The sequence below is a fragment of the Dermacentor andersoni genome, chromosome 3 (assembly GCF_023375885.2).
Source record: "Dermacentor andersoni chromosome 3, qqDerAnde1_hic_scaffold, whole genome shotgun sequence".
In the NCBI taxonomy this organism is placed as follows: Eukaryota; Metazoa; Arthropoda; class Arachnida; order Ixodida; family Ixodidae; genus Dermacentor; species Dermacentor andersoni.
This window is the reverse complement of record NC_092816.1, coordinates 55335051-55350556: the sequence shown is the minus strand read 5'-3', so window position 1 is coordinate 55350556 and position 15506 is coordinate 55335051. Positions and strand designations below refer to the sequence as shown.

Below are 15506 nucleotides of genomic sequence, written 5' to 3'. Positions count from 1 at the left end.
CCAAGTCACCTACCTCATCACTGATTTTCTGTTGTTATCCCGAATAATCCTGGCACATATCCACAGCGGATTTGGCCACGAATCAGGTGCTAAAGCGAAACGAACAAGAAGAGGTGCACTAACAAAATAAATTAAAATTGCCAATTATAGATCAATCTTGTATACCTAAGTGTAACGGCGACTAAGTACCTCTTCAGGGTAGTGTACAATTAAGCGCGGAATCGTACAGTATCCATAGGGTCTACGAATTGAGAGTATGCCGGTATAGTCAGTGTATCGACTATAAAACCTGCGATGCTGAGATTCGGATCACCAGGTATACTCAATCACTTACCTGTGATGACGAAATTCGGAAGATAACGAGGGAACTTGAAAGGAATCCAAGGAGCATGCAGTCACCAACGGAATACGAAAATTGCCAATTATAGATCAATCTTGTATACCTAAGTGTAACGGCGACTAAGTACCTCTTCAGGGTAGTGTACAATTAAGCGCGGAATCGTACAGTATCCATAGGGTCTACGAATTGAGAGTATGCCGGTATAGTCAGTGTATCGACTATAAAACCTGCGATGCTGAGATTCGGATCACCAGGTAAACTCAATCACTTACCTGTGATGACGAAATTCGGAAGATAACGAGGGAACTTGAAAGGAATCCAAGGAGCATGCAGTCACCAACGGAATACGAAATAATGAACGGCGCAACGCTTTAGAGACCGAAAGACGCCGGCAACGTAATGGGGAGCAACCGCGTGTAGCTGTTATTGTAGTTGAGATCGGAGAGGAACTGGTGGAGTTAGCCAGGTCGTGTAATGCGTCGAGAAGATAACCGAGGCTCTGTTAGAGCGGCAGAATGGGTGCCAAGGCAATAGACGATAAACGCCCGTCGAGAGCGGCAGAAAACTTGATCGGATGGCGAGGCTAGAGAAATTTGCCAGACACACGGCCGATGCAGCAGAAGAGTAGTTAGAGACTTCTGCGAGAGCCTTTTTCGTTCTACTGTGCACACAACTAGGCTTCTCCGTTTTGCTGTTCTCTTTTATGAGATGAACGCAAGGGGACATCGAGATGTTGCACGTAAGAAGCTGATGATGCTGCTCTTCTGCTGCCGCTGATTCACAACTTTGTAAACCGAACATACAAACACGAGCTTTTCGATATCAAATCAGCTCCTATACGGGACGTACGGTCAATGTGGCTCCTGTATGTGAAAGAAAATTTGCTGTTCTCGCCAAGGCCATATCGCTGGAACGTATCTCCATATCTCCGTATCCCTGGAACACGCGGTCCAGATATACGCGCGTTCTCTCCCGGTCCTGTAGACCCGTGAGCCATGGCTCTCAGCTGCGCGGACATTAAACGGTGCAAACATAGATGTCAAGCACGGCCCAGCGTTGTTACTTCAGTCTTTGTTCCACGCCCCGATCGACCTTGACGACTGCGGCAGCCGATCGGCATCGGGTCGCGGCGTGGTTATCTGAGCGAAGCCATTAGGGACGAAGCTCTCGCAACCGGAGACCCAGTTCCCTTTCGGCAAGCCGATGTGTCTCCGGCGGTAATGCGACGCCATTACGCAATCGCGCGCTTCTCGTCGTTCGGCGCGAACCGAACTTTGCACGAACGTTTGATCGGCTCGCGGAACGGTTGCCGCCGGAAGGAGTCGCAATCGCATTTACTTACTCGCGTTGTTTCGGGATACAAAAAAGAAAGAGCGAGCCCTGGAAAAAAACTGGTTACCCTCGCCTCTCCAAAGGCGAGCGTCAAACGTCATTGCGGAGTCCCCTCATCCACACCCTCTCTCTCTCTCTCTCTCTTTCTCTCTCTCACGCGCACGAGTGCCGGTGAGAGAAAGGCGCGTGGGGTCCTGCTGCCCGCACGCGAGAAGACACTTTAACTGCCAGCTGGCTGCTGGGCGTGCGCTCGATGGGACGCATATCAAGTAAGGCGGTGGCAGTGGCTTCTGGCAGTGTTTGGAGCACCGACCGTGGTACGACTCACGCTGGCTTGGCTTCGCTTGCTTGGCTTTAGGAAACCGCCGCGCGTGGGTGTGCGCGCTCCGGAAATGCTGCGCGGCTGCACTTGATAAAGCGGCGATTTCGAGACGGAAGCGCCGGTAAATATTCCCGATATGGCCGCAGATTCGTGTTACATGATGGGCGTTTTCCGGATGGCGTGACGGAGCTTACTCCTTTACTTTGCTCTTTGTTTTCGTGCCTTATTTTCATTTTAATGGTGTGTGTACCGCGTTTGTGGAAGCCCCAGAAGTCTGTCTTGTTGAGGATGTGCGCGGTCAATAGAGCATATGACCAAGTGTTCAGGAAGTCGATGACATGTGACTAATACGGAAGAGAACACAGCACGCCGCAAGGAAGCGCCTCAAGGATATGATCCTGCGTGAAATAAGTTGTTAACGCCAAGGATCAGCTGGAGACTACCGCACGCACGCTTTTGCAACTTTAGGTTTTTATACTACAAGATAATTTAGGGTTTTAGGAGAAGGCCACACGGTTGCTATTGGGTAGAAAGGGTTGACACAGAACTCCAGAGAAAGCTTCGGCGCAAACGATATTTTGAAAGCTCCAGCCCATTCAAATGTGCACGTTACCTTATCTCGCTTTAAGCCCCGTTAAGGCGCAAAATCAATCGCAGTGCTCTGCAATGCACTTGGCCTGAGTGGACCTCGTTATGCGCGCGTTACTGGTTAAATACCTTCGATAGTTACATATCACTGCGCTCTGTACGACAGGAAGAGGAAGTCACTCTTGAACGCTGCAAGAGGCAACCTTAAGAATATACTTCCGTGAACCGACAGCGAAACTACGGAGACATTGACCCCAGCAGCGTTGCACGTGCTTCCGAAGAATAGACGATGTGGAAACGTCGGCGTCCCTCTTGATTTCTGACCTACGTGCTTAGTCTGATAGCGTTTGTTTTTAGACGAGCCCTTCCTTGTCCACTGCTTGAAAGATACACCGCGGTCTGAGCTGCCGTGCGTAGCCGGGCTAACGACTGGGTGCCAATCCGGAACATACGAGTTCCAAGACGCTCTCGAGATGAGGCATCGCGAATCCTCCTGGAACAGACGGCATCACGGTCCCGACGGACCGTGGGCTTGGCTCGTGGCTTCGGCCGCAGCCTGGAATCTCTTCTGGCTCAGCCTCCTGCGTCGTTCGGGCGGCGTGATCTTCGTCGCCCTGGTGACCGCCTTCGGCGAGAGCAGGGAGAGGACCAGCTGGGTCATCAGCCTCAACATGAGCCTCGCCATGCTCTTAGGTAAGCCACATGTGTCTCATGGCATGCCGTCCGCAGTTTTACAATATGAAGAGAATGTAGACAAATTCATGTCGCAGGCACTACGTGTGCGGTATACAAAAGAGGTTTCATGGGCGTTATAGTGAGTCCGTTAATTTTCTGTGTAATCTTTACGGAAATGATATCTTTTCGTACATATCCTATAGTTTTCTCATTATATCTGCTCAAATTATACGGAAGACACACAGAATTAGGGAAAGGCATATTATCTTTTTTTTCTTACGTAGCTTTACTTGTTTATCTACGGGCTTGTTCTTATCGATTACAATCTGTTTGCTCACTTAGTCACAAATTTTTCCTTCAACCTTTCGCATGTTAAATGTACCTCTTTAATGTCGCAAGACGTTTCTGAGATTTACCTCACCGTAAGTATGTGTTGTGGCATGCCACCGCACTTAAGATGCGACCTTCTTTCCGGTGCAGCTGTCGTCTCTTTTCTGTGCGTATCCAAACCATCTCAGGGTTCTTTTTCGAGCCTTCGTTGCGATGCCCACGGCTTTCCACTCCCACACTTGTTTTCTTTTTTTTGCCGCATTCACGACAGAGCCGGGACGCTTAAATATAGATGTGGAGTGATATGCCATTGCCACTCTACATCTTAATTCTTGCACAATTAAACCGTTTCTGATTATAATCCTGTAAGAATCAGACATGCGATTACAAGAGACGCGAGAAGCATGCGGGGAAAGCAACATCATGGAGGGGTGGGGGGGGGGGGGGGGCGTGAGACAGTCAAGTGTCCCCGCAACCCTCCTCACCGTAAACATTTTGGTAGTGTGCAAATTTATAAAATTTCACGTGCTGAGCCAAGATGCTTCAATGAGTGAATATGCGATGAACAAAAACTGAACAAAACAAAAAATGTGAAATTGCCATATGCGGTACCTAAATGTGCCGGGAAGCGGCACTGGAAATTGGATTTTCCTAGCGAAGCAGGCCAGAAGATTAGGCAAAGTGATCGCGATCAGGGAGTTCGTGGGCACACGACGCAGTCGACTGACCCAAGACAGGCGTAACTGCAGATCACCGGAAGAGTCTTTGGTGCTGCAGCGGACATTAATTAATGGTTTGACGATGGCGACCGTAGGAAACCGCGCCGACGCAACGTCCGGTCGTGTGCTGTATTCGCGATTTCCTTCGAAGGCGATCGATTGCTTATCTTTCTCGTTCCTTCTGTCGGAGTGACTGTTTTATTAGAAGAGTGGCATTTGCGAAAGCAGCTTGCCTTTTTTTTTTATCGGCCCATATCTCGTCACGGGAATACGCGTAATTGCCGGATATGTCGCGCGTTACTTGAGTGTTCTTAACAAGGTCGATGCATACAGGTCCGCGGTGTATCGTAGGCCCTCAAACGTGGCACGACCACAAGTATAGGTTGTATGGTAGGAGTCACACAGGAGCGAAGTAAATATCTGCGTATGGGTCACTCGATGCGTACCTCATAAAAAGGAATTTGGGTAGCAATACGTGAAACGTAGAAATAAGATATCCGTGCCCATGGCGACGGATGTGGAGCATCTCGTCAACAGCATACGTCACGAATCGCGGGAAATTAGGAGCAGGAAGCTGGCCAATGAGCCCTCGCATGCTACTTCGAGGCTTCGGGGCTGCCAGGGGTCGATACCTTCGCTTCATGCAGAAAGGTGCGCAGAAACAAGACAAATTAAAATAGAACAACGCCCAGAAAAAGCGGGAGGTTGTATTTGAACAGTAAGCGGAAAATTTCTCCGTTCCCTTCAATGGCATTGCTTAATGAACTCCAGAGCCACGAAAGCTTAGTATCTTAGTGACCAGAGACCGATTTCCTCAAGGCTTTTAGTTTGTTGGTGATCTATGTCATTGAGTGGCCGTTTTCGCTAAATATATGTACAGCATCAGGATTGGCTCTCATTTGCTTTTGAGCACCAAATGGATTTGTCACGGTCCGCTAATGTTACCTTGCATCTTAGGCCCAATGCCCGGACCTTCAAAACAACGGCGGGTCTTCGATATATGTTTTCCGATACCTTCTATACAGAAATCATGGCTTTCTCGGAATGCCTTAAAGATTCATTTTATGACATGGAAAAGCCTGAATTCACCCATCCTCTCGACGTTAAATATAGTTATCAGGCTCACTCGCGCATTTCATATTCATTTTTATTCTATTTTTTTTTCCAATCTCCTCTGGAATATTTTAATCCTCTTCCCCCTAATCCCTATACAGAGTAGTATGTGAGTGGTTATATACACGCCGGCTAAAATGTTTTCCAACAAAAGCCTTTTCTCTTGCTGCTCTTGCGAAAAATTCCATCGATCGCTAAATATACGTCCAGCGTCTGGACTCGCTGTAACTTGCTCTTACGAACAATTCGAGCATAAGACTTTTTTTCTTTGCCGCTAGAGTACCCAGAGCTTGAGCCGCCTGTCACAGCTACATCGCATCGCGCGCAAGAAGCGTCACTTCCACAAGGCGCGGCAACGGAGCTGGCAATAAGCGCGTGGCCTTCGGCCTTCACCTTCAGGCAGCATCGGTTGGGAAACGCTTATCGCGAAGTGCGACTCTCCCGCTCATCTGTACCTGAGAGAGGGCGTCACATTTTAAGTGGTCAACTGGTCAAGTAAGTGCTCGCCGCCGCGGCAAGGAGAACGAGTTTTTTGTTTCCGAGCCGGCCGGGCTGGCAGCAGGAAAATGAGAAACGCTCCTCCCGCGATTGCGATCGCTAGCCCCGAACTACGCACGGAGATATGCTGCGAAAAGCCATTTGTTTTATCTACTTCGCGTTACTAGCGACCGCCATTAAAGCGTTATAGGGGGTGGAACTTCACGCGAAGTCGAACTGGTCGAGGTTGACTGCCAAGGCTGAGACTTCTACGTATACATTGCTCGTGTACGTCCTTCTGTGTTTCTTGAAAGTGTCGCATTAATCCAAGGGTGTTTCTTTTTGGTATTGTAGAAGCGCATTTTATTTATACAGCGAAACATAATTTTTCCTGAGCGTACCTTCAAGCCTTTCGCTGTGCATAGCGTGGAAGAAACGTTTCCAATAGGACCGTTGATCGTGTCCACATCAAGCTATATGATAGTAACACGATAAAACAAAGGTTTTCTGACAGATACCGGTCACCTGTAGCTTGCTGTCAGCATCATATGTTGTAACGGCCCTTTGTGATGAAAACACGTCGCCTATAATTAACAATAACATGTCCAGCAACTGGTCTGTACGCTTACGAGTCGCCGACGTTTGTCGGTGACGAACGAGAACTCGCTTCTTGACAACTGTGGCTGGAAATGCGGCACTGGGTCGCCGCCAAGGCTAATTTTGTGGGCAATGCTTCCAGAGTTCCAATTTGCCATCTCTACCATTTCGCGACCTTCTCACGTGCAGGTCCTGTATGGGGCCTACTGACAAAATTCCTGTCTCTGAGGACGCAGACCTTGTTGGGCTGTTTCATCGTCGGCGTGAGCAGCATCCTGTGCTACTTCGCACGTTCCTTGACAAGTGTGATCGTCCTGCAAGGCGTCTGTGGTGGTGGGTTGAATACTGTTGTGTTTCTTTTTTGTTCGTGTTCATAACTCTGTTTCGCAATTTTCTTTTGATCTCTTTCATCTAGAGCCATGACAATACGCTTTCTTCCTAAGGGTTATAGAAATCACAGAGCGCTTGCAGGGTAACGATGCGGAGGAGGAGGAGGAAATGTCGAGGGCACTTAGATATCCCCACGTGGATGGATGTGAAAGCATTGCGACGTCTTCTCAGTGAAGAGTTGTTTTACGAAACGTAATGGTATTGCTTTCACGTTGCCTTTTATCTCGCATCGCGTGCCTCGACATTGTTCGCGTACTTGCGCGGGCGTCTAAAGGAGCCGGACGCCGCTACTGACTGAGAAGTCGAAGGTTCGTCCATGGGAGCGCATGCCAGAAATTGCCGCACAGGCTGGCAGTGGGCCAGTGCCGTCAGCGCCTTCTCAGAGGGTGGGGCAGTATGGGAGCGCTGGCACGGTGGGCGGAAACGAAGCAAGCTGTGGAAGAAGATGACGACGAACGCGCGAGCAGTGGCACGAACACGTACCTATGACTACGTGACTTTTTGTACCATCTCTGGCCACGCCGCCAGATTTTCCGCTTCATGAGCCACACAATGTCTTCACATTAATAAAGTTTGTTTTATGAGCAGACGTATACGGTTGTACTCTGAAAAACAATATATTTATGGCAGAACCACCTCTCCCGTTGCTTCTGTGCATGCCCGAGAGCAGTGCTGCAAAGGATGTACCGTTCATGCTGTTCTCAGCGGTACGTGTGTCCACGTTAGGATTTGCGCGAACGTCGTTGTGCAGACTCATAATCACAATTATTTTATGCCGCCATCGAGAGTATTAAACCATTTGGAAGGATAATAAGCTGTTTTCTGAGCTTAGTTCATTTTTGAACTCAACATCCTCCGTCCACTAACAACTATCATCGCTTGTACCAAGGGTTGCGTTGCTATTTCTGCGTAGCAACTTACCGCTGCACATACTCCCCATCTCGTGCTTGAGACGTGTGCAGATTACTTTTAATTGTCGGCGTGACGCACATATTTCTGGGCATATATCTCATAACATACCACGTGTTATATGTGACAGTGTTTACCCATAAGATTTGTTGCCGTTGCGGTCACACAGGAGAATATGGAATGGTTGCAATACTTAGTCTCCTTCTTGGTTGAATAGTGAAAAGAAATGCTGTAATAAACCTGTAACGACAAGGGGAAAATCGTGCACTCTCTTGCATCCATACACACTCGCACGTTCATGCACTGCTCTCGAGTCGTTGACGCCTTCTATACCCTGGGCGCTGTGTAGAATCCGAGCCTAGCCTGCTGTCGTGTTTCGTTCGGTCCGGATGCTACACCAACGCTGATGGTCGCATAAAAAGGTACGCGCACACACCCACACTACACAACGAAAAAATGAAAACGCTGTATGAACAACCACAAAAGACTAACTCACTCACAAGTTCTCCTGGACATTTCACGCTGCAGTGTGCTATACTCGACAACTTCAGCCTTGATTGATGATTTGGTGAGCACAGCGCACATTCATATATGTTGTGAGCCGGCACGCTGATAGCATCCAACAAGTACAATGTACGTAAGGAGACACTCCTTTAGGTAAAGCAAATTGCACGAATTGAATTACACTCTGGTGTGGGACAATAGCGCAAAAAATGTCACGCGAAATTAGAAGGCGCAGGTGAACGCACTTTGAACTCGTATTTAATGACGCTCAAGCATTTGTCAATGCAGGAAGACAACGAGAATAAATCATTCGAGCAAGTAGAGAAGCTTTGCAACAAGGACTTAATTGCTTCTACCCAGAAAAAGTTTACAGAAAGAAACCTAAATGAAAGCTCTGTGCCTGAAGACTAGGGGTACCATTACGCAACCAACAAGACAGAGGAAATAAAGAGAAAGTGCGAGTCATAAGGATATAAATATTCACGAGTTTAGGCAACGCTAGTTTTTTTATCGGCGAGCAAGAAAGAAAAGCTGACTGACACATTGATCATTATTACCACGCATGAGAAGTAACTCCACAACTTCAAGAATGGTCTGGTACACATGCGGGAACGCCTTTCTCTGCAGGCGTGTGAAGGTACTCGTGTTCTGTCTTTTACAGGAATAGGCCAGGGAATCGTGATGCCGACCAAGGATCTGCTCATAGGCTACCACTTCCGGAGGTACCGCGGTTCGGCCAACGGCATCTACTTCATCGGTGGCACCCTGGCGGCATTCCTCTACCCCATGGTCCTGCTGCTGCTCGTACAGGAGTACAATCTAGGCGGTGCACTGCTCATTACGGGAGGCCTCCAGCTCCACGCGCTCGCCGGATCCCTGTTCTACAGAAAGCCACCCTGGGCCCAAGCCCAGAACGAAACAGAGGCCAGGAGAAACAGTGCCGGACTGAAGGCCAGGGGAGACGACAGGTACAGCACAGGGCGTGAGGTCTCGAAATCGTCCAATAGCTACAAGACAGAAGAAGAGCGTACTGTCAACAACCGCGACGTCTCACACTCCGTCGATGGAACATTTTCGAAAGCGCTGGTGCCCTGCGCGAATGGTGACGCCACGGAGTGTAACGGTGCCGTCGGTGTTGCGGACGTTGTCCGAGAAGAAGGACAGCACGGCGATGGCGTCCTGCTGAACGGTGCCGAGTACGGAAACCAAGAAACCAATCGTTCTTCTGCAACCGCGAGTGCAGCCGCTGCATTGCTAAGCGACGAGGCCGGAGTAGCCGTAGAGGAGGGCGCAGCGACCGCTGTCGACCGCACGGATAAAGACAGGCGAGCATCGTCAGCTAGCTCCCGCCACTTCGGCTTCCTCAAGTACCCGGTCTTCTACATGATCTTCGTGACGTGCTCGTTCAGTGCCTTCTCGATGTTGCCGTTCACGGTCCTCGTGGACTACGTCAAGGAGAGAGGGTTCAGCGCCCAGGACGGCGCCATTTTGTTGTCGGTGAGGGCCATCGGGGACGCCATTTCGCGTCCCATGTCGGGCGTGCTCTCCGACAGGGATCTGGTCGACCGGCGGACGCTCATGTGCGCCAGCAAGCTGACCGTGGCGTTCGTGTGCGCGCTGCTGCCGCTGGCGACGCAGTCGTACGCTGCGCTGCTCGTGCTGTGTGTGCTTCTTGGCTGGAGTACCGGCACCGCGGTGGTGCTCTTCGTGCCCATCATGGCCGACCGTGTCGGTGTGGCCAGCCTGGGGCTGTCCATGGGGTTCTGCAGGTTCGCCATGGGTGTGGGTCACCTGACATGTCCGATTATAATCGGTGAGCTATAATATGAAGAGATTACTCTAAGAGCAAACGGAGTGTTTAAGGAAGTTACTGCATGTCCCGTATTTAGCTCCTCTGTGACAGTTACCCTACTTGCCCAGTGGAGTACGTTAACAGTGAGCACAAGCAATGACTGAGTGGTGCAAACTTAGCCCGATGGCGGAGTACGGAAATTCTAGAAAAGATACCTCCCCCCAAAAGCAATTGCCGGCAGTCCGTCGTTTTTAAATGCGAAGGATTTCTTGGCGAACATTTACCACTTTGACAGTATCTATCTAGCCGCCTACGTCTTGGTGCTCTCATGGTCGTTTCATTAACTTGGCATGTACCAAATTGGCATAGTATGACAAGAGCGCATGACGAACATAAATTACAGATCATGACATGAATGTCATGAAATGCGTGTCACGCACGTAGGTCACGAAACAGCCGCCTATGTCTTGGTGCTCTCATGGTCGTTTCGTTAACTTGGTGGGCTCGCCGCACACTGGTTCGCATAACATCGATTCCCACAGGGCGTGGAATCTGCTGGCTTTTATTTCTTTTTCCCCATTTTTTTCACTAATTTGCGCGTCTTCAGGAGTTGGTGGGCGGTTGCAACGACATGCGGTGTAGGAGCACCGAAAACGATTTGTGTGGCGGCTGGGCTGCAAGACAAGAGCTTGTTTCTTGTGGCTACAAGAGAAGAGAATGTTGAATAAGAAAATAGTGTCGTAATAGCAGAAGGATGCAAGGCGCCATCGAGCTGCGCTTTATTCGTGCGCTTATTTTCACACATCCTAGTTGTGTTCTTGTGTCCAGCTGAAATTTTCCCTTGTCTGGTCACCCTGTTCGGTAGGCCAATCGAGAGACATCGCAATGTCTCAATTTTCTTATTTGCCCTGAATTGAGCTAAATGTAACACAGTGCGCACTGGGCGTGTAATACGCCTTCTAAAACGTGTTATCTCGGTATTATTAATGCGAAAGCATTGTATGTCGCATGAGGCAGAAAATTCGGCGTTATCCGCAACGAGTGGTACCGAAAATCAATGTGGCGCCACCAGCAGCTTCTTCTATGACGTCAGTAGTGACACAGAACCTAGTAAATGGTATAAGAACGTAAATTTGTAGTAATTATTGGTAATTAATTTGAATTAAAGTCGAGCAAGATAAATTAAGAGTGAAGAAAAGTGAGTTAATGTTAGAACAAGTTAGAATAAGGTGACCTAAGGTGGAGTAAAGTGAATTACGGTGAATTAAAGTTAATGAAAGTGAATTAAAGTGGATTAAGGTTGATTAAAGTGGATTAAGGTTGATTAAAGTGGATTAAGGTTGGTACAAATTAGAGCTGGGTGGATTAGTGTGGAATAAAGAGGATTAAGGTGGTTTAACTTTGGTACAAATTAGAAGAAGGTGCATTAAGATAGTTGTGAAGGACACGTGATAATGTATGACGTCACGTATCATGATCGTAATCAACTAATTAGAGAAATCATTGCGCTTTCGCATTCAAATGATGTAAGAATACTTAAGTGACAGACAATTTCTTGTAGCCATTCGCACACTTGTGCTTTAGAACTGAGAAACTTGAAGGACCATAACCTAGTTTGCAATTGGCTCTGTTAGCGAACGGAAGCCTTCAGATATTAATGCCTAAGAACTTCACTAGGCATCTCTTTTCTTACATTTTTTCTTTACTTTCTCGCTCTCGAGGCACACAAAATAGAATTTTGTTCCTTGAGAAACGTCTTTTTATGAGGAAGACTCGAGCATATCCGGTAGCTGTACCCGATTTACAGAATGCATGAATCGCGTATACAGTAGACAACTATACCATTTTTTTTATTTGGTTAGTTGACTCAAAGGCATAGAGCAGGTGGTGTAATTATACGTACGTACGTACGTCCAGATGACTTTGTTACACAATATAGATAGATATATCTTATTAATAGGAAAGACAGAGAGGTCGGCAGGAGCTAGTGCGCTCTAGCCTGCTACTCTGCACTGGTGAAGAGGGAAGGGCAGTGAAAGTACTCGTATGGACAATGACGATGATTAGAGAAGTGGTGAGTGTTTACGTACGTTGGACGGTGGTCCTACTTGAGCCGCTCATTCAGTTGTCCGCATTGAAGTTGCAGTGTCAGGCCATGGACCGAGAATAGCCTCCTCGGACAGTGGTTGCCTGCCAACGCTGGCTAAGGAATCAATCCAACGTCCTTCGCTCCAGCATATATGCGGGGCAATCGCGTAGAATGTGTTCCAGCGTTTCAGGCGTCTGACAGTGTTCGTAGTCAGGGCCATGCGACGGACCGAAGAGGCGGGCGTAGCGGCGGGTGAAAGCAACACCCAAAGTCCTTTAAGCGTGTATAATGTAGACCATAAATCCACCAATGATTATTCAATTGGTGGCGTGAATGCAGCCCAACTTTTCACAGGCCTGTAAAGAACTTCCTTGCGAGAATTCTGTCAGTGAAGTTGATAAGTTGTGTCTCGTTCGCTCCTCATCCAGGGCATTTCAAGGACGAGCTCGGCTCCTACGAGGGACTATTCTACCTCAGCAGCATTGTGACCTTCTTGGTGGGCTCGCTGTGGCTGGTAGACGCCCTTCGCATGGTGGTCATCCGTAGAAGACGAAGGCGTGCCTCAGCTGCAGTACGCTGGGACGCAGTGCCGACAAGTGAACAGCAGAGTTCTGCAGTGCATTCGTGACATCTGTTACTCTGTACCTTTTATGCATAGTGTGTTACAATGACTGAAACGTTTTTAACAATGCAAGTGGCAAGGCCGAGGTGTCCTCCGCAACGCAAATGTACTGCCATCAACTACAGAAGGACGTCGACAAGTGTTCTCCAATCTTCTGTGGCGTAGCGCAATGCGTGTCGCGCGGGTTACAGTATTATATTTTCTTCAGTGAGTGAAACAAAGACAGCAAACAGAAAGACGCTGGAACCCCGATGGTAACTCTCATACATGCGCCATATTCTGCTGGGCAGTCATGATTACAAATGATAAGAAGTCTTCCGTGGTGTCTCCCTGATACCTCTCGCTCTGTATCTTGATAGCGTGTTGCATGCAGTGACTGAAAGAGAAACATCCAGCCTTGGTGTCCTGCCCGACATAATAACACGCTGCATTTCGTTGAAGGCATTGTAGGCACGCGCCCAACATGTCGCGTGTGTGTGTGTGTGTGAAAACATTTATTATAATGAGGTCCGGAGGCTCGACTTCTTAAGCCAAGGCGGGCCAAGGCTCCCACGTTGGCACTGTCAGGCCAAGCCTTTCAGCGACATCATGGGCCTTCTGGACAGCCCTTAGTTGGTCCTGAAATAATGGGCTTTGAATCCTTTTCTCCCACTGTGTCCATTCTTCAACGAGGTTGGGGAGAGTCGCGGGACACCCCGCTAGCATATGTCTGAGTCCAATGATGCCATTACAATCGTTGCAGTCCATGTTTTCCTGCGCATATGGGGAACGTGAACGAGACTCGGGTAAACCTCAATGAGGTTGCTCATGACTTGGCATGAGGACTCGCTAACCGTGACATTCACAACCGAGCCGTTCAGCATCAAACCAGGGAATTTAGAGATCATTTAATAACATACAATGGCATTACCAAACATTACTATTTAGGACGCAGGCAATTCTCATTGCCACATTCAAAACTGAACAGGGCTCAGGCAGTCTCACTGCGCTTATTACAAACGGGTACATATCCCACACCGTACACCATTAATAAAATATATCCAGCATGTCGTGGATACTTCTGGCACGATCGCTTTTGCAGCACGGCCTGCATTCGCGGTTGAGTTCTGACGCTAAAATTTGCCAACGTTGTCGGCAAGAACTGGCGCCGGCCAGTCGTCATATGCATCACATCATTGGCTAAGTTGGATAATGACAGAATATTAGGAAAGAATGCATTTGTTAATTCGGCTCTTTAGCCATATTCACAACAGAACACTTACGCTGCGACTAAGTAGAAATACGAGAAGGCAGCCGGCCCAAGAGCAAAGATGACTTGCGAACGAAAAACGTTATGAGTTAGGCCGCTATTGATAGAATTTGCCAATCTATCAATAGATCTCCATTTACCCCTGTCCTGGGTACTTGGAGATCGTAGGGAGATGCTTTCGTCCTGCATGGACATAAAATAGGCTGATGACAATGATGATGATGGTGATGATGATGATAATAGAATTTCAGTGGAGGAGGAGGAGGAGGAAAGAACTTTATTGTGTGCCCTGCGAGTTGGTGGGGAGGGCCAAAGGCCCCGCCTAGGTGACGGCCAGGAGTTCGTGGGTCCTGGCGACATCCTCGGCCCGCTGGACGGCCCATAGTTGATCCTCGTGGGCGGGGCTGAGCAGCGCGGCTTCCCAGCGCGTGCGAAGGCTGCTGCTAGAGGCCGCGTTTTCTTTATTATTTATCCCTCCGCATTCCCACAATATATGCTCCAGAGTGGCTCTGAATTCACATGTTTTGCATTTGTCCGTAGGATATACATCCGGATATATGATGCGCGAGAGCGCAGGATTCGGATACGTCCTAGTTTGTAACTGACGCCATGCGACAGACTGCTTTATTGTGAATTTTGCGTGAGGTCGCGGGAATATGCGCCTCTGTAACCTATAATGTTTCGTAATGTCATTATATGTTGTCATTCAGTGCCTGAAATAAATATTCAGACAGAGGGTCCTGCTAAAGTGAGCCGCTATGTGCCAAGTAAACATACTCTTCCTAAGGGGCCGTGCAGTTAACTGATCAGGACTTTCCTGCAGTGTCTTCGTGACGTACCTAGCAGCGGACCACCGTTCTCCGGCAAACGGTGCAAGTTGTGTGGCCTGCCTAGTTGGCAATGTGCCAGCTGGTGCGCTGTTTTACAAGTGAATTTCCGCAAGGGGGCCAAGATTTAAAGCTCTTCATCGATTGGAGGAGGCATCGCTAATTAGTAAGGCTCCTCGGCGATTCCTACGGATGCCTTAGAAACACCCACCGCTACAGCGTATCTGGTAGACGCCGTATGTACTGAGTTAATTAGTTTTGTCTCAAGAATCACCGATGAACGCTATTTAAGGGCAGGGCCGTTCAGTGGGAAGGCCTTGCGGTACTGTACTTTCTGTGTACAGGTACCTATAGAGTTGAGGCTGATTTCCGAGTGAAGAAACATTCTATATTTATTTTCTAGTAGTACACTCATCTGCTTGTATAAATTGTTAAGTGAACTTGTGTTCTGCATTCTACAACTTATTGATCAAGTGATCATTATTTGCTGCTCACCCCCCGCCCACATGTAATGGCCTGCAGGGCCCTTCGGGTACAAATAAATAAATAAATAAATAAATAAATAAATAAATAAATAAATAAATAAATAAATAAATAAATAAATAAATAAAAACCGACGTTCGACCTTCGA

The 15506-nt window shown here is 48.2% G+C and overlaps 1 protein-coding gene across 1 annotated transcript; it reads left to right on the top strand.

The window, feature by feature from the left end:
• Positions 1 to 475: 475 nt before the first annotated feature.
• On the top strand, positions 476 to 14796 carry LOC126520799 (monocarboxylate transporter 9-like). Its single transcript, XM_050169588.3, has 4 exons — positions 476 to 3275; positions 6683 to 6826; positions 8958 to 10109; positions 12606 to 14796. The coding sequence occupies exons 1-4, from the start codon at positions 3056 to 3058 to the stop codon at positions 12803 to 12805; spliced, it is 1716 nt and encodes a 571-aa protein (XP_050025545.1). The 5' UTR covers positions 476 to 3055; the 3' UTR covers positions 12806 to 14796.
• The last annotated feature ends 710 nt before the right edge of the window (positions 14797 to 15506 follow it).